We start from the raw sequence: 19,747 nt of genomic DNA, 5'->3' as shown, positions 1-19,747 counted from the left end.
TTATTCCATGCAGCGTTCAACAGAAGGAACTTTTTTTTTTTTTTTTTTTTTTTTTTATGCTTGACCACATGGAACATTTGAACACTATGGTACCAGGATCTTATTTACAGTAGACCAGAGCAGAGAACATCCCTTATCATGGCAGAACTTGGATGCTACAGCACTGATTTTGTTCCCCTGAGTGAGAGCTGGAGTTTAGTTTTAGTGAGGCATCTCTTAGGGTTATCAGAGTGGGATACATGATGTTCTGGAATGGCTATCCCTCTGTTGATCACCTCCATGGTGCTTGTTTTGCCATGAAAAGCTGTAATAGGCATCAGTGAGTGAGCAGCTATTGATGCTCCACCTGGTTTTAACTAAAGGCATCATGCAACTTTGTGTAGTGTGCATGCCTCCCATTTTGTAGTGTGGAAGTAGCCTTTAGACTGCTGGTTGCTACGGTGCACAGCAAATGAGGTACTTTAGTATACGTAGGTACCAGTCATTCTTTTGGGTGAAGTACAAGGCAAGCGCCGGGAAAAACAATTAGGGATAAGACCCCTAAATCCCTGTGCATAACATCGGATTACTATCAGCGCACCCTGTGTTTTTTTTTTTTTTTTTTTTAAGGCACTTTGATTGAATTCATTCTTGTCTATGATGATGCGAGATGTTGGTTTGACTAGTTTGATTTCAACTCCGACAGATTCCATAAACTTCTTGATGGAGTTTACAAAGTCAGCTTGGATAATCTAGCACCCAAGGCCCTAAAATCCACTGGCTAACCCAGCAAAAAAAAAGAGGTGCACTGAGAGCTTTGCAAAACAACTATTTGAAAGATAGGAGTGCAGAAATCCAGACATATATGGTGTATATTCACCGGCCACTTTATTAGGAACACCCTAATAAACCATGCAATTATCTCATCAGCCGATCCCTTGACGACAGCACGATGCATAAAATCATGCAGATACACATTAAGCGCTTCAGTTAATGTTCACTTCAAACATCAGAATGGGAAAACTTGTGATCTCAAAGTGTAACTTTCACTGTGGCATGGGCGTTGGTTTGAGCCAGATGGACTGGTTTGAGTATTTCAGAAACTGCTGATCTCCTGGGTTTTTCCACACACAGCAGTCTCTAGAGTTTACACAGAATGGTGTGAAAAACAAAAAACACTGAGTGAGCGACAGTTCTGTGGTTGGAAAGAAAGTCTTTGCTGATAAGAGAGGTCAGAGGTAAATGACCAGATTGATTCGAGCTGCCAGGAAGGATATAGCAATTCATACAATCACTCTTTACAACCGTGTTGAGCAGAGAAGCATCTCAGCATGCAACAGCAGAAAGATCTCATTGGGTTCCACTCCTGCAGCCAAGAACAGGAATCTTAGAATTAAGAACAAGTTCCTATTAAAGTGGCCGGTGAGCGTATTTTGGTGACAAGTTTCAAAAGTTAAAACTATTTACATGCCTAGAACTTTGCAATGACACCTGGAAAATGGAAGGTGGTAGGATTCTCATGAAAGATAAAAAAACCAAAAAACTTATTATTCAGTCATTAGAGCGCTTTAAATCCTTGTCACTGACCTGAATGTTCTGGATGAGATCCTGACCTTGACCCTTAAACAGGGATGAAAGTCTTCTGGAAATCCGGATATTTGACAAAACTCTTGAAAATCTCCAGTTTTCTGAATGGAGAAATTTATTTTTCGCGTTCCTAGACGCGGCGTAATACTTCGCATCGTCCTTGCATGGGTGCGGTCCTTAAAGAGCCCAAACATAGTTCATTGATTAAAGACAGGTGTTCTTTGTTAACGGCGCACGTGCTGGAGCTCGTTAGGCGCGCGCCCCCAAGGTGCGCCTTCAAGTGCACGAGCTAAGCCACGCAGGACTGACACCGTTCTGCGCAAGGGCAACACAATCGCACTAGAAAGCATGTTCAAGCTGCCAGTGTAGCTGCAGTCTTTTTAGTTGCGAATTACAAGTATTTCCTCGTGTTAATAATTCGCCATGTCAAAACAAGCAAAACTTTCCTCCTTCTTTCAACGTGAAGAGAGGTAAGCAATTTATATATATGAGTGATTCCACGCTTATGGGTACTGAAATGGGGACATGAACTTATTTTTAAAAATTCACCTAAAACCATTTCTTTTTTTGCCATCAGGTCACAAAACATGTAATCTTTAATGAATGATATGTTAAAAGATAACTTTAATTTTCTGAGATGTAATAAAAACATTTATATGCCAAAGTCAAGCCTATGAGTTCCAAAATGATGTCTGTTACATTACTTCTGTTACGATTGTCCATCTCGCGTCTGTTACAAATTAATTACAATCTAGCTATATACCATGTTAATCTTATTGAAAGAATGTGTATGTTTATTCTACTACACATGTTTATTAATTATATTTGCTAAAACATCACCTTCCTATGTTTCAAAAAGTAATTCTACATTGTTAAAATTGAGAATATATATGTCCACAACACTTCTGTTACGTTCTGACTTTGGCATATAAATATGTTATTACATCTCAGAAAATTAAAGTTATCTTTTAACATATCATTCATTAAAGATTACGTTTTGTGACCTGATGGTAAAAAAAGAAATGGTTTTAGGTGAATTTTTAAAAATAAGTTCATGTTCCCATTTCAGTACCCATAAGCGTGGACTCACTCATATATATTTTCCCCATCAAAGTTGCATTTTGTGGCTTCGAAGCTAAGTTTTAGTGCCGTTTCTAGAACACAACATCAAGAAAATGTGGAAGAAACAGCAATAATGGAAGAGCCGGTTTCTAAGCTGCCTAAAACTAGCAATGGTAATTTATTTTTGTTACATAATGTACTCAGGCTGCCAGTCAGTGTGAGACACACACACACCCTACGCCCCTGATTTACATGAGAAATTTGGTATTCATTGGTGTGTATAAATTTACAGACGATATGAACTAATGTAAACAATTGGCTTCAACTCGCATAAATCTGAATTGGAAATTTTTAGTTCACTTTAGCTTATGCAAACGCACAACTCTACTAAAAGATTGATAAACGAGGCTCAGTGTCCCCAACATTGAAACCTGAAAGCTTTAGAAACTCTAACAGACCTTTACTTTTTAACAGTACTGTTTTGGGATTTTGCTGAGTTTACCTTCAACTGTCTGATTTTTTTCAAAGTAATGAACTGTGTAGCCAGGAAAATCACCGCGTTTTCTAAATGCACTCCTGAAAATTACTCATTAACTAGGGGAATTAAATTTGATATTTTTTACATGTTAATCATTAATGTACATGAAAGAAAAAGGCTTAAAAGTTATAACTTGTTTTAGTGAAAATAAGTACTAAAATGCACTAGAATGCAGGGTTTTGCGTGTTATGTTATTAAAATATTTTCGGGGGACGTTCACCCGTAGTCAGCTGGGGTAGGCTCCAGCTTGCCTGCGACCCTGTAGAACAGGATAAACTGGCTACAGATAATGAGATGAGATCTTCCATCCGTTTGATGCGTGACACGGTATGCTGTCGTGCTGCCGGTGTCAGTGTTTTGTGGTGAAACGGTCAGGATCGCATCTGGTTTCAGTTGTCGTTTCTGCCTCGTGTCTCGCTTCTTCCCAGTGATATTTTTTTCCATACAAGTCCTCCACAAAACAATCTTCTGCAAAATGCTTACTTGTGCAATTTGCTGATTATTCCAGGAGTAAAGTTTTCTTGTTTTACTTGAAGCCACTTGGCCAAACGTCTTGGATCCAGGACAGAATGAGGAAGATGTATGGAATCCTACGTCATGCAGTGCCACCTTCATTTTTGTCTCCTAATACATCCATGTATCTGGCTAATCCAGTATGGCTGTACCTGTGGAAATGGCCCAGTGGACTGATGTCACAACTTTAACGTTTTTTTTTTTAAGCTAAAGTCCATTTAATATATTTGCCCTCTGAAGGGTGCGCACTCCGGCCCTGCGCAGCTCACAGAGCGCGCGAGTGAAGCGCACGAGCAGTGATTCGGGACTGAGCCGCTGTGTGTGTGTGAGATCCCAACGCCAGTGAATCAGGAAGGTGGATGTCACAGTGACGTTGTCCAATGACGACGTCAGCTAGAGCTCAGCACAGCGTTTCCTCGTTCCTCAATGTTTACACAGCACCAGATCAGATACATACTGGGTTGAATACGTGGGCCCTGGCGGATTCAAGTTGTTCCGCCTGTGGAGTCGTTTCCCGGCGTTTTAATGTGCACGGACAGTGCATCCGCGACGAAAACGAGACGGATACGGTCTAATGTAAACACCACCTTAGAGCCACCAATTAACCTAACCTGCATGTCTTTTGGGGGAAACCAGAGCAGCCGGAGGAAATCCATGCAGACACAGGGAGAACATACAAACGCCACACAGAAAGGCCCCTGTCAGCCACTGGGCTTGAACCCAGAACCTTCTTGCTGTGAGGCGATAGTGCTAACCACTACACCACCATGCTGGCCTACAAATATGAATAGGTGGGCCTTAAAGTAGAAAAGGTTGAGAACCTCTGGTCGAGAACATCTTGTACAGTGACGACATTTCATAACCCTGTAATTTCAAAATTTCCTGGTTAATCACTTTAAAGGTGCTGTAGAATGCATTTATTCAGTATTTTAAATTATCTGTCTCAATAGAAGATGTGTTTTGTTTTTGTTTTTTTGGTCAGGTTCATAAATAAGTCAATGAGGCACCACAATATTTGTCTAAGCAATCGTTCGAGTTAGTTTCTGAGCTGTGCCTTGTTGAAATATAAATTAGAGATTTAATTGATAAAGGGATTAACAAAACCGCATCTTGTATTGTAGAGTTATAGAACAACACAGGCTGTTTCTTTGAATGGGACACGGGCAGGAAAATAAAATGATCCTACGAATACATAAGCTAGGTTGTCATATTGTTTAGTTAGCTATGGTAGCTACATGGAGCTTGCTCGTAGGTAATGTTACCCATACTAAGCTGTAGGAAATGTTTTGATTAGAAAAGGAATCAAAATCAAGTAGTGGCTAGTTTATTGCCTGTTTATTTAAAAAAAATTTTACCTGCTGATCCATCCGTTTGATGTGTGTGACGGTATGCCGTCATATTTTCCTGCTTGCTTTTGATCTCAACACGAAGTAAATTAAAATTTGTTAGCTTGCTATGAAACTTCTGGTTTAAGGTGATCTGGCTTTAACTGTCAAAAAATGGATAATCATGCAGCACGGCTACTTACAGGTTGTAGTCGTGGTTGTGTTGTCACTAAAGTTGGAACTGCACCCCTCTTCAGTGCTAAAAGCTGAGCGAGACCTGCTTGATCTTATCCAAGATTTGAGAAACTGTCCACAGTGAAATGTGCACAACAAGCTAACAATTTCAAATTAATGTTATCAGGGATTCCGTTAAAACACGTTCCCAGTTCCTTGGGAAGGGTACAAAATGTTCCAACATCCCCTTCACAGCACCGCACCGCACCCCACCCTACCCCAGTCTGCCATTTTCGTTCTTGTTGAGCCATTGTTGTATTGTTCACAATACCTGCTGAACTGAATTTTCAGGTGATATTACCTGGGCTGTAACGTGTGCTGGTGTTTGCAGATTTTGCGGGTGTAAATACGAATGCGTCACTTTTGTTACAAAACAGCACGTGTCCGAGAGGTACAGCACCAAATACAGAGGGGTTTGTGCCAGAGCATCGAGGCTGTATTTGTGAAGCACCACCTGTGATGGCTTGAATGTTTGTTTCTCTTATGGTGGAGTGGGTCTTGTAATGGTTCTGTCTGGGTCAATGATCTCAGGTCAGAAAATGCTCTATAAGGACCAGTTTAAAGCCAGCCATGGAAAAAATGTAATATTAACTAGGGCTGGGTATCACCAGATACCTCACGATACGATACTATGGCGATATTTTGCCCACGATAACGATAATATCACGGTACAGCGATTCTGCGATAATCGATATATTGCAAGAAATTTCAACCACATCACGATGTGTGTCACTGAAGAAAATCAGAATTTATTGACCACTGTAAAATTACATTTCACATACATAACTACACACTCTTGCCAGACATATATTTGTCTCTATTCCACTGCTGGCAAAACCAAGAGTTGCTTCACTACAACATACAGAAAATTCCCATTTCTGCGCTAGTATTATCAACTTTTCTGTAAGCATGGACACATCAGTGCTGCTTAACAAGCAGAATCAAATTGTTTTATGAAAACTTAAAACTTGCACTGCAGACTGCACATGCATTTCAGTGCTAACATTAATATCAATTTGTTCTTTGTAAACTTGAGAACATATACCTGAGAACATTTAACTTGTGCTTATTTTGCAGGAACAACACACTGTCTGAAACACATTGAAAAGTGCAGTGGGCATCTTAATTTAATTGGAGCGAAACAGGTTTTGCAAAGTGCATTCTCTTTGTCCGACTCACTTTTTTTTTTTTTTTTTTTTTCTCCTTTCCTTTGGAATCCAAAGTGCCTCCAAACATCTTCCTTAAAGTTCGGCGGCGTCTCTAGGTTTATGTTAACAGCCATGCTTGCCTGTTTTTTTTTTTTCCTCACTGCAACCGCCGGGGAAAAGAGAGAAGACGAAGAGTGCCTTGCAGTGAGTTAGCGGCACAGCGACACCTCGCGGAGCGGAGGTGTGGAAGTCGTACTGGATTTACAACCCGTCTGAAACATGATTTTATTATTTGAAAAAATATCGATATTCAAATTTTGAGTATCGATATTGAATGGGAAGACAAAGTATCGCGATATATCGCCGTATCGATATTTTTGCACACCCCTAATATTAACCCACTTCTTGTGTAAACAAGTAACCACAGACTCCCATACCTGGCATGAGGTGACGACAAATTGAACTCTGGCTCATAAAAACACAAACCTGGACCACACGCTCTATATCGCAGATTCCCATCCCTCGTCCTGGAGTACCTGCTGTCCTACAGTGTTTTTCCCTGTTCTATCGCTCTTACTTCAACTCAGGAAGAGCACTTCATGAGCTGCTGTGTCAGGACCAGGGAAGACATTTAAATATGCAGGACAAAGCTTGGGAGCCAGTGCTCTTCATGGCGTTACACAGACCGTGCAGGCACACAGTGCCCTAATCTGGTTTTGACTCACAGATGCAGGTAGTATCTTATCCACTAGAGGTCTGTACTTTGGTGTCTTGTTCCAGTCACTTGGAAATGCTGAATGCTCCAGGAGAAATTCACTGCAAATTTCTCCTGGGAAATTAAACCATAAACCCATTTCCGTAATGTGCTCCCAGCAAGTGTCTGTCCCTGAATACCTTTTTGAAGAATTTGAGAAGGGCAGTTTTTTAATACCTTTTGTGTTCATCTGTACAATGACGGGAGTATTTCCACATGAGTTAAAATACATGACTAAAGGATGTTGGGGAAAGGAATAGCAATTTCTTTTTACAGTGGTAGGCGCAATAGTATATTGTACGTCATCGGAGTACAGCGATTTATGAGCGTAAAGGTTTGGTGTATGTGTGACGACTAGAGTTTGATGCTTATAAGTAAATTTGGAAAGCAGAACTGGACAACAATATGTGGCCTGCATTCCTGTTTTAACGTTCTTTCTCTTTCTTTCTTTGCTTTCTCAGATTCAACATGAAGTGAATCACCAGGGTGTTCTGCACCGTCTCTGCAGTGACGAGTGCTTCTCACGTTTCCGCTCCTCTAAAAGGCTGTCCATGAGCTGCTGTGAGAGCTGCGGCAACTGCACCGTCACAGGAAACTATCACCTTGTACAGATAGAGGACGCTGTGAAGAAATTCTGCAGCCCAGCCTGCATCAGCACTTTTAAACAGGTTGGAATTTATTTGCCTGTGTTTTTAATTTGTCTGGCATGTCTAGACTTCAAGGGAATTTATGCATAATAGTTTTTGTCTTGTGGAATCTTGAAATTGATCTGCACTTGGTTGTAAAAATGTATGTTCCACCACAAAGCCGTCTTGTTGTTTTTTTGGCATGCACTTTAAGGAAACTAATCAGATGGAGTGGTGTAATGTCAGGCCTGTCCCAAAATGGACTTAGAGTTACCACTTGTAGTTGATTTGTTCAGAGTTCAAATGTATTCTAACAAACAATATAATTACAAGCAAACATCCCACGAATAGTCAACTAGAAGAAGCAGCCTTTATCACATGTACGCTCAAAGCTGCTCCTCTGCGTTTAACCCATCTGAAGCAGTGAACACACACAAGTGAGCAATGAGCACACGCGTACCCAGAGCAGTGGGCAGCTATGCTACAGCGCCTGGGGAACAGTTGGGGGTTAGGTGCCTTGCTCAAGGGCACTTCAGCCCAACCTTCAGGCCATGGCTGTCCCATGTTAACCTACCTGCATGTCTTTGGGGGAAACTGGAGCACCCAGAGGAAACCCACGCAGCCATGGGGAGGACATGCAAACTCCACACAGAAAGGCCCCTCCCTATCAGCCACTGGGCTCGAACCCAGAACCTTCTTGCTGTGAGGTGACCGTGCTAACCACTATACCACCGTGTCACCCACAAACTAACTAATTGAGGTGCGAGGTGATGTATTGCATTCATAAATAAAGACAAAAAGAAAAAAAAATCAATAAAGGAAATATGTCAATAACGAAAAGAATGAATTTGAAAGAGGAAAAGAAATAATCATAAAAGCTAAAATTGAATTATGCTAAAGAACTCGAAGGTCTGAAGCATTTATAATTTAACCTATCTACAATTGAGAGGGCATCAGCATAGCTATCTTCTCTTAATAAAAATTCAAAGATTTTTTTTTTTTAATGTAACTTTCTACCTGAAACTTTTTCTTACTTCAATTATGTAGGGGTTTTTTTTTGTACTTCTAATTGAGATTTTTTTTTAATATAGAAATTGCCTGACGATGAAAATCCAGCATTGCATGAGTGAACGTTTGAAGCAAGAGTAAATAAGTCTTTGTTTTTCAATAACAGCATGTCCTGAAGTGTGTTATTCCAAAAGAGTTGCTAACCATTAAAATTTTTGTCTGTTTATTGAAAAACAGCATGCCATAGTTTTATCCAATTGCAGTTACTTTAATATTGTGGAACATCTGTAAATCAAGTTGGCTCCCCGTGTCACCTTACTAATACTTTTTCTAACTGAAGTGAAATGTATTGTTACTTACAGAAAAGCGGTAAGAGGGTACACTGCCCCTGCTGTCAAGATTTTAAAGCTATGGATCAGATGTTGGAAGGCACAAATGCGCAGGGGGTCATCGAGTTCTTCTGCTCCTCCAGATGTGTGGCTAATAGCCAGGCGTCCTGCACTTTGTCAGGTAGATTTGGTTCTGTATTCATTTATACTAAAATCAGCTATAAACCTCAGTAACTTTTTGTCCCACGTCATTTGAAATGAAACCATATTCATGGTTTAATCTCTTGAGACTTTTTTTTTTTTTTTGGAGACATTTTGGGTTTACTGGACCATAATACTTAATTCCGGTAAATGTCAACCCATTGGCCTCATTTGTGGGCACTTTGTCTGCCATCTTGTGGTAACAAAAGCAAATTACACTCCAATTTACAGTCACGATGGCAGCAATCGTCAGTAGCATGCTCTACAGCTGGTCCCAAGAAAAAAAAACTCAACCAGGTACAAAACTGATGGAAATTTTATGACTGAAACTTATGTATGCTTCTTAACATTTGTAGCTTGATAGGGCATACAAATTTGACTATCGATAGAAACAACATACATCGCCATTAAACAGGAAGTACTCGTATGAAGACATTGGGACTTTATCAGTAGTAACAAGCTTCAACACCAGTAATCAGAAAGTACATGTATGAGGACATTGGGACTTCCTTATTTGTCCAAAATGAAGGTGTAAAAACATAGCTTGGGAAGAAACCAACAGTTTACAAGAATGCATGTGGTACAAATAAGTCAATCGAGTATTCTACCGACTATTCCATCGAGTAATCGCATAAGAAATGCATCTTGATTTTATTAAAGAGTAATAGCAAATGTACAAGAGAAAATAAGACTGGTATCTTAAATAACTGGTATTTGTTTTAGAAAAATGTACATTTTAACTTCTTATTGTACATCAAGTTTTAAAATATTTTCTGAAATGTAAAAACAAAAATGAGTAACTTTTCAAGTTACCTTAAATGTTTTTTATACCCTACACCTCCTGACCCTGATCACTACAATCAGACTATAATGAATATACCTGCTGTATTGGATTGGTACATTTTAGGCTCAATTGCTACTTCCACCACCTGATATTCTGCTCTCTTGTGTATTTCATGCATCACTGTGAGGTGCGTGCGAGAGAGGGGTGAAACAACAAAAATGTAATGAGTGTAAGTGCTGTTGGAGAAACAGCTAACATAACAGCAGTATGGATTATACCAGGCATGTATTGGGCATATCTGGTAAGCCTTTGCTTGTGGCACGACACTGTTTTGTCTGCTAGAAGTGCAAATCAGCTCGTTACTCAGCTAGCACCTGTTAAGCTAAAGTCACGTTATCATGATCTGATTTTTAACTTCTCACAAAACACTTTTCCACATCAATAAACGCTGTGTGAATGCAGCAAGAAGGCACTATATATTGATTAACTAGCCATTGCATATCACCATAATTACCGAACAGGATACTGATTTACACTACCTTGTCCCCCGGGAAATGGCATGCTCCCCTGGGAAAATTTGAGATATTGAAGCAAATTTGGGGCCCCCTGGTCCAATCTTGGCATGAAAAAGCAGTTGGGAGAAGCTCTTAAAATAAGGCGTTTTAGATGGTGAATTTCTGAAAAAGGAATCTGTCAAAATAATTTCAAGAAAAGTCTTATTTTATAGCACACGTAGCCTTTGTGCCTAGAGGTAAATAAGCATTAGAGATTTCACACGCCTCAGATGAGGTTGCATGAAAAGTTCTGTGGCTTCCTCAAATGGGAAGTTCTCAAAGCCTATCTTGGCATAGCTTAGACGAACAAGGCGGTCCAATGTACTGATACGAAGTTGATTGCGGAGGCCAACCTTTATTTCATTGCTACAGCTGAAGACCCTTTCAGCCTCTGCATTGCTAACCAGGATGGGAAGAGATGCAGCAAACAGTTCAAATAGCCCTCCAAAATAATCAGTCATCCTATCAAATGTACAGTCATGATTACAAAATTATAAATTAAAATTGCTCGTTTTTGTTTCATCATAATTTTCTCTAATAAAGGCATTGCACTGTCACCTGACCCCATTGCAACGGTAACTACACCACCACGACAGGGGGCATGCTTGTAGTACTTCATTCGGCAGAGTTAATTGTTAATCAGTATGGGAAGGTTTTGCTGCATTTCTTTTTTTGGACGTGCAAATAGTTTTGAGCGAAACGAAGACATCAGATTTTTTTTTTTTTTTAATTTACCAAAAGTAATTCTTTATTAGCGGGAAAAAATAGAGATTTTTAAATATAAAAGGGAAAAATGGGGGGAGGACATTCAGCAGGTCTCTGTGTGTCGAATGGAGAGGTCAAAAACCCAATGGTATGCTCACTTCATTTCCAGGAAGGTAAGAATTAAAAAATAAAATAATAATTTCAGAAGTGGAACAAGGTGCTCATTCTTATCCAGTGCCGTGAATGAGTGACACAGCCTAAAGCTGACCGAGACTTAAAGGAGATACGCAGAACCTTTTTATTTTTAAATACATTTCTGAGTGGATGGTATCTCTATCCTTGACTCTTGTATACTGCATAAATGGAAATAAAAATGTATATATTTTTGAGAGTTAAAATCGACCGCAAAGTTGGCATTCAAGCTGCCCTGACTGCGTGACGTCACAGCAGGAACCGGTTTTAAGGCCGAGGCCTTTGACAGCTATAGACCAAAGTCATATAAATAAAAATTTATGGCGAAAAATAAGAAATACCGTTACCAACTTGTTCAACTAAGACTGATTTGACTTCATTGATTATGGGTTGACTCTCATTAAAACAGGAGAGGTGTTATAACTTATGCAACATACATGTATATGCATGCATTTTCACTGATAAAACGTAAAAGGCTAATTAAATAATCAGATGAACTGAGACAATCACATTCTGAAGCAAATTAAATAATCTCATACCGGTAACTTAAATACACAATACAAGTTACATGTATTAATCTAAATGCAGGTAAACAACGTGGTGTTTTTGTTTTGTATCCAAATGAGAGTCGCATCTTACCCTTCTGTGTTCTTGCTTCTTGAAGGCCGACCTTGTGGTCGATTACTTTTGAAACAATCTGACTTTCAGTTGTTTGCTCAGTTCTCCATTCATTCGCTTCTTCCATGTAAAGGTGAGATATTGCTGCTGAGGTAAGCATATCCAGCGGAGAAATCAGATGGCTGGTCCACTCATTCTCCATTTTCTCCATACTGAGTACTCTGCCATTACTGCTCGGCTCAGGCAATTACTAAAACCCGGGACGCGAAGTCACCGGTTTTAGCAACAACCGCGGGGAGGTGCCTGCCCGAGCGATAATATGTCCCGTTCCATCCCGGGTTTTAGCAGCAACCCTCGGCTCACGCTCCAGGAGAACTGGTGCAACTGAACTTGCTTTCCTTTTCTTGTAGTTTTCTTAATTGTTGGTACTGCACCCTCTTTCAATACAGGCTTATAGCCAACTCTCCTCAACAGATCAGAGGTCTCGTACGAGTCTTCAGTAAAATATGCAGAGCAGAGGAGAGACCACTTCGTAGCTGCCCAATGTGCCCGTGAACTTCTTGCAAAACGTGTCCAAATCTTTGTAGTTTGAACATTCTTGGGCCATGAATACAATGTAAATCCACCTTCTGTCGTGTTGCTGCACCCGCCAGCAGCACATCTACGTAGCGTCAATAAATTAGCTCAAAATGGAACCTCGAAGTTGCAGTCAGCTCTGTTTTAGTATAGAGAAAATGGCGATGAGACTGATAGCCTTCCTGCGGTGACATCACAGATGTCAAGGTGATTCACTCAGACCGCTACCTATATGAATCATTTTAATCATAAAAAATTACTGTATTAGATTTTATTGTTAATGCTTAAAACTATTCCTGTGCCATTCTTGAGGTCTCAAGGCATTTATAAAAAGTGAGGTCATGGTTCTGTGTATCTGCTTTAAAGTGCATTTACACTCTGGGATCCTTCGGAGTGCGTTGTGCGTGCACTTGGGAGCCAGTCATTATGCTTCATTGATTCATTCACACCTGATGCTGGTTTGAGAGCAATCAGCATGTGCATGTAAGAATACAGAGGCTTTGCGAGGTGTTCTCATTATCACCGTCACATTTGTTTGTAGCCATGTTTATGGCTCTGCTTTCAGTTTCGTTTTTGTAAATATCACACCTGCTAATACACTCTTCCTGCACTTACAGCTGTCGACTGCCGTATACCTGACAGAATATTTCGAAAAGTGTCTTTACAGCATGTGCTGATTGCGCTCAAATCAGCATCAGGTGTTTCTCATAATGACTGGGTCCCGAGCACATGCACAACATGCTCTGAAGGATCCCCGAATGGGAATTTTGAAGCCCGTCGTTGCAGAAAATTACCCATCGACTTCTAGTATTGGCCATCGAAAAGACAGGTTGACTGGTCTCTAGATACCCTAGGTGCTGTTGTGGTAGGCTAGTTCGACTTTGCGATAGATGCACTCCACACAGTTTTTGCTCCGTTTTATCTTGAAATGATCCCAAGCTTTTTGACACTTCCCGTCCTTTTCTCTACCCATACTCTTCTCACCCCTTGCCGTTTTCTCCCTCTTCCTCCATTTTGCAAACCATGCCATCAAATCACATCTGGCATCTCCTTCACGTCACGTATCTACAGCAGTTCGTTGTGCCACAGTAATCATCATCCATGTGAAACACAGTGAGCTGCTGGGAATTAAACGAAGCCTCGATGCAAAAAAATGCATCGATCATTTTTAGTAATCGAATTAAAGTTACTCGAGGAATTGTTTCAGCCCTAAAATCAACATTGATTTTATTACCAGGCCTTATTTTTCTGTCTCAAGCAGAAAGATTGCTGAATGTGGGAGCAGGAGCTGGAGAATTTGTCTGATGATGATGACAAAGTAACTGATCAAGCTTATAAACCACCTAATTCACCAGAACAGAGCAGTGGTGAGAGCTTGTGCACAAACATGAGTGTTGAAGATAATGAGCCAGGAGCAAGTGGAGATGGTGAACATGAGTCACTCTGCAAGATATAGAGGACGTTTGTGTAAATGTCAGTGTGTTGACATTTGATGAACCTAGATCTAACAGTGATGGACTTGAGGAGACCAGGCTAGAACCTAGCCAAGATGGATATGAAAAGTCCAGACCAGGACCGAGCCAAGGAGGACGTGAAGAGTGCTGGAAGTGCAGTACATTTTCTCCAGACTTGGTTCAGTTTGAGGCTGAAGATGAACGCGGACATGAGCAAGAAGATTGGCAACCACTGGATTATGTGGAGCAGCACATGGACACAGAATTGATAAAACTAATTGCTGACTGCATGAATGTTATGTCACTATCTGATCATGGTAAATCTCTCAACACTTCAGTCGATGAGATTCATCATGTTCTGGTGCCTTACCCATGACTGAGGATGTTCTGGTCCAACACCTTATGAATCCCTGCCATCAGTGACAATCAGGCTGAGGAATCATCTAAAAGTCATCATTGATGGTGACATTTCAGAAGACATGAAGAAAACCGACAGGTTCTGGAAGGTGAGGCGCTTTTTTTTTTTTTTTTGGATTGCATTCTCAAAGGGTGCATGCTTCAGGCCCGAACAGAATGTGTCAGTTGATGAGCAGGTTATCCCATTTACAGGAGCCCATCCACCTTGACAATATTTGCCACTAAACCCCAATCCAGTTGGCATGAACTTTGTGCTGACTTCGGCAAATGGCATTGTTCTGGACTTTGATGTCTATCAGGGTGCAAACGCATCGAGTTCACAGGTTGAAGTGGAGGGACTGGGTTTGGCAGGAATGGCCCTAGAACGTGTCGATGGTACAACGTGTTTATGGTACAAAACTGTACTGTGATTGATTCTTCACAACCATAAACGTTGTGGATTGAATGCTTGAGAAGCAGGTGTACCCAACTGGCAGAGTAAGAACTGGTCACCAAAGCAATGGGAAAGCTACCAAGCAACCAAAAACATGAAACGGCAAGGAGGAGGCACCTTAGCATCAGTTAGCAGGAGTGATGGTAAGGTACGTGTTGTGAAGTGGTACAATAACAAGCCAGTCATGATGGAAGAGCCAAAAGATACCTGCCAGCAATGGTGCAAGAAATCCAAACAATATGTGGCAGTCACACGACCAAGCGAGTACAACTCCAAGATGGGTGGTGTTGACTTGGCAGACAGAATGATGACTTGCTACCGAATGAATGTTTGAACCAAGAAGTGGGCAATTCGGATGCTGATGCACTTCACTGATCTTGCTGTAGCCAACAGATGGCTATTGTATCACCAAGCCAACAGTAAGCTGAGTACACAAAGAAAGGGCGTCATGCAGTTCCTTGAGTTTCGCACAGGAGTGGTTCAGGTGTACTTGACCAAGCGTGACACTGATGTTGAACATGTACATTGGGAGAATGCACACCTTTTGCAACAAACCAAAAAACATCAAGTCAATCTAATACGCCTGCATCTCGGTCTGCACAACTGCTGCTGCATATCTTCCAGATATGGTGTAGCTGAAAAACCCAAAGCATTGTTCTCTGCAATGTTGTTCAGGGAAATCCCGAGTGCGATGTAAGGCGTGCGCGGTGTCCCTCTGCTTGCAATCAGGATGCAACTGCTGTGCAGAATTTCACATAGGCAAGTGGGTGTGAAGGAAGAAAAAGGAACATAAGACTTTACTAGTTTGGACTATTGAGTAAGGAACATTTTTGTAGACATCATACATGACTACTACCCCTTTTCCACCAAATCAGTTCCAGGGCTGGTTCGGGGCCGGTGCTGGTTCACAACTCGTTCAACTTGCGAGCCAGCTGAGAACCAGTTTGCTTTTCCATAGCTCGCGGGGCTAAGCGGAGCCAGTTTATTATTTATGGTTTATTTATTTATGGTTTATTTTTATTTTTTTTAACACAGCCATGTTTTGGCATTGAAATAAAATTTGATACTTTTTTACACAGTGGTGGCTTTTTGGATTATACAGTAAAAGAAATTTGATTTTCCCCATATAAGGACACTTTAAACTACTTCCTGTTCAAGACTAGTTTTTATACTTACCAGGTCATACTTTTAACCTGTTAGTGTTTTGTTTGCTTAATTGTGTAAGAAAGTATAGAACTTTTAATTGGAGAAAGTTAAAATGCAATCCAAACAAAAGCTCAGGAGGTTAATTTATTCATATTTTTGTGTATGTTTTGTTAATCATAATATAGTCCCTCACTCAAGAAATGTGATGATGAATTTTAAAGGTTCTGACTGGAAAGTTGAATTCTGGGTAAATTGTTCTTTTTCAATTGCTGTTGGAGTTTCGAGATGTTGCGCGCGCACACCGTGTATCCTGTGTGTCAAAGTTTTGCCGGAATAAAAATCATCCCGCCTTTTAGGATTCTGGAGATTGCTGAAGCAAGTGAGCAGCAATATCACGTGACCACCATGGGGTATGTTTGACCTACTTTTAACCAAAACAAGTTGGTGTGGACAAACATGGTGGACTCTGTTCTCCCATCAGTTAAAAGCCAGTGGAAAAGGAAAGCCTGCCTAGTGAGTGTAACAAGATAGAGCAAGCCTAGATGTGATTTTTCTGGACGGATAACTAAATCATTGTAGCTAGTGTTTAGCTATCTTAGCCTTAGAATGCATGTGCTCAACTCCACGGTAGTGAGTATGGAGTTATACACCTAATGTTTTGATCTTGCAGAGAAGGAAAAGAAAACACAAAAGCAGTAACAGAGAAAAGATATATGCATCTTTTGTTTCACAGATCTATTCGCGAATGTCAGCCACAAATTACATCCCTGCGACTCAAAACACTCTGAGGTCGATGCAGTGTCACGATGTTTTCCTTGCGTCGCCATCTTGGTGTGACGCAGTTCCATAGTTTTGCTAATTAGTTAAAGCTCCTTGCATTCAGCTATTTCCATCGGGCCATACTGTTTACCTCAAGAAAACGGTCCTCAAAATGGAGAAAAGCGACCCTCAGAACATCAAAATGATCACATCTCGTCTGCATGATATTGTTTTTGCGAGACATAGGAAAATGCCATGCATAATTTAAAAAAAAATAAAATAAAATTTCAGATGACTTTGCAGTCAGGACCTTGAAGTAAGTGTAGGTGAAGTTAAATTGCAAAACTGTCAGTCATGATTTTGTTTCAAATCCAATTTACAGTCAACACAAATTGCGGTGTGTGTATGTGAGCATCTTGTACAAACTGCATGACCTGAGTTTAATACACTATGTTTGAATACAGGTGCTTCGTTCCCATGCACAAATTGCCAGAAGTTGGCCGTCCCTCAGTATCACTTGGCTATGCCTGATGGATCCATTCGGAACTTCTGCTCATACGACTGTGTTGGTAGATTCCAGGTAATTCACATAAAGCCGAATATCCAGGCAAGAAATAATGACAAACTATTTAATTACAGTATGTTTGCTGAATCTGTTGGTAGCTAATCTCAAACTAATTCCTGTAAAATGCTGCTGGTCTTGAGAAGAAGAAACGTGCCTTCCGGGGGTTGGGGGTTGTAGTCATGACAACATGAGAAGTTGATCGGTTAAGAAATTAAACTTAAATATTGCAACTATAAGTAGCTGCCTGCAATTAAAAAAACAAACATGAATTAATCAGCAAACTGAATAGGAGCCACTGAATGTTAATGCCGTCCAAACCTTTGAGCAGCTACTCACGGAGTTAGAGTAAAAGTGGTGTTGTCATGATGTGTGAAGACTTTAAAGGATTTGATTCTGGACAGTGATGTGTGCTCCTAAAGCCACAGTAATTTTCGTCTCACCAGCTTTCAAAACCCTGCAAGAGAACTGACATCTTTAATGAAAATAGTTTTGTCACTGTTATTGCACACCAGGATATTTCTTTGGTGTTGTTTTTGTCATTTAATAGTTTTTAATTTGTTTCCAGTAGAAAAAGTCCCATGATTTTAAATTGTGCATGACTCATACATGACGCAAATAAGCAGATGATGAGATTACGTCACGTAGTGTGTCAACAGAGTACATCCAAACGTGATGGATTAGTTAGATCATGGGTGTCAAACTCTGGCCCGCGGGCCAAATTTGGCCCGCAGTGTAATTGTATTTGGCCCGTGAGGCAATCCCAAATGACTACTCGTCAGATTTGTGTATGCAGCGCATTCACCGCTAATACTACAAATCCCATAATGCTCTGCTGTTGTTTTGGCGCGTCAATCAGGACAGGACCCAGAAACGCAGTAGGACGTCCAAACGTTCAACAACAAACGGACAGTTGCCATAGCGACTTCACGCTACAACTTTCACCATGCTACCCCTTCCCAAAAATGGCGAAAAGAAAGGCAGAAAACCGGAGCTTTCTGGACAGGTGGGAGGAAGAATACCATCACTCGATACTGAGGATTTCCTCAGCTCAGAGCCTGAGCCCAGACATTCATGAACTAGCATCCAAGAAGAGATGCCAGGTATCTGGCTTGGGCACATCAGATTAGATCAGTGTGTAGCAAACTGAGCAATAATTAACCTTTTCTTTATGCACTTTTTCTTGCTACTCCAAGGCATGGGCTTGAATGGTCGCTTGATTTTCTTATTGTTTTATTTTTAAAATTATTAGCCTGTGGAAAAAGTTATTGATATTTAAATCAGAAGGTTGCAAATAGAAAAGAGGCATACGATTTTTATTTAAATTTCATTTAATAAATTAATGCCTTTTTTTTTTTTTTTTAAATTTGAAATTCAATTTAGCATGTCTGCACTATTGTTATATATTGTATAGTAATAAGCGTTGCTTGTTCCATATTCAGTGTTAAAGCAAAACTTGTTTGGGTCCATATTAAAAGGTTCATTTGTTCAATGTTGGCCCGCGACTTTGTTCAAGTTTTAAATTTTGGCCCACTGTGTATTTGAGTTTGACACCCCTGATTTAGATCATTTGTTAATGAGAAAACATCACATCTTTAAGAGAATGCAATCCCTGACGATATGAAAACTACAGCTGGTTTCGCTTTATTAATCAAAGCAGTAGTCAACTAAAAAATAAATAAATAAAATTCCGGTCTTGCTTGTTTTCCTGATTATCATCTGTATGTCATAACAAACTTCTGGTGTGTTCAGCCCTTAACTAGTGTGTGAATGTGCTGCATCTCATCTGTGTACAAATAGGAGATTCTGATAGGAAAATCTGTTGCTTTTTTAAATATAAATATTTAAAATGTATCAAGGATTTTTTTTTTCTTCTTCTTTCTGAAATCTCTGTATAATCTTCACCAGGAGAGGCTACATAGATCCTCCGTTCAGATGAATGGAGGATTCTATCACAGTCCAAACACAGGCCTGCATCCTCCTGTACCTCATCATCCATCTGCCCAAGGATTTAATTCTCATCCTAATGCAACACCTGCTTCAAATCAGAGCACCATCTCACCATACGTGCCTGCTTCTCGACTCTCAAATCCTCAAGACACCCAGCAGTCACTGACCCTCGGCCCTGTCAAACTCACCTGTAAACAGTGCCAGAAGCAGTTCAGCTCTAAACCCGAGGTCCTACAGTTTAAGGTAGAGATCGCTTACCAAGTGATGCACTTGTTTTTTGTTTTATGCAAAAT

General features: G+C 40.4%; 1 protein-coding gene across 2 annotated transcripts in view; it reads left to right on the top strand.

The window, feature by feature from the left end:
• Positions 1 to 19,747, top strand: part of si:ch211-266o15.1 (zinc finger MYM-type protein 4) — a 126,226-nt gene that overhangs the window by 55,830 nt on the left and 50,649 nt on the right. For both annotated transcript variants that reach the window (XM_060933642.1, XM_060933640.1), the window contains exons 9-12: positions 7,602 to 7,808; positions 9,137 to 9,284; positions 17,407 to 17,522; positions 19,413 to 19,697. In XM_060933642.1, coding sequence (XP_060789625.1) covers positions 7,602 to 7,808; positions 9,137 to 9,284; positions 17,407 to 17,522; positions 19,413 to 19,697 — 756 coding nt within the window. The remainder of the gene's footprint in view (positions 1 to 7,601; positions 7,809 to 9,136; positions 9,285 to 17,406; positions 17,523 to 19,412; positions 19,698 to 19,747) is intronic.

The sequence above is a fragment of the Neoarius graeffei genome, chromosome 11 (assembly GCF_027579695.1).
Source record: "Neoarius graeffei isolate fNeoGra1 chromosome 11, fNeoGra1.pri, whole genome shotgun sequence".
Lineage (NCBI taxonomy): Eukaryota > Metazoa > Chordata > Actinopteri > Siluriformes > Ariidae > Neoarius > Neoarius graeffei.
Note: the sequence above shows the minus strand (reverse complement) of the source record. Positions and strands in the feature narration are given on the sequence as shown.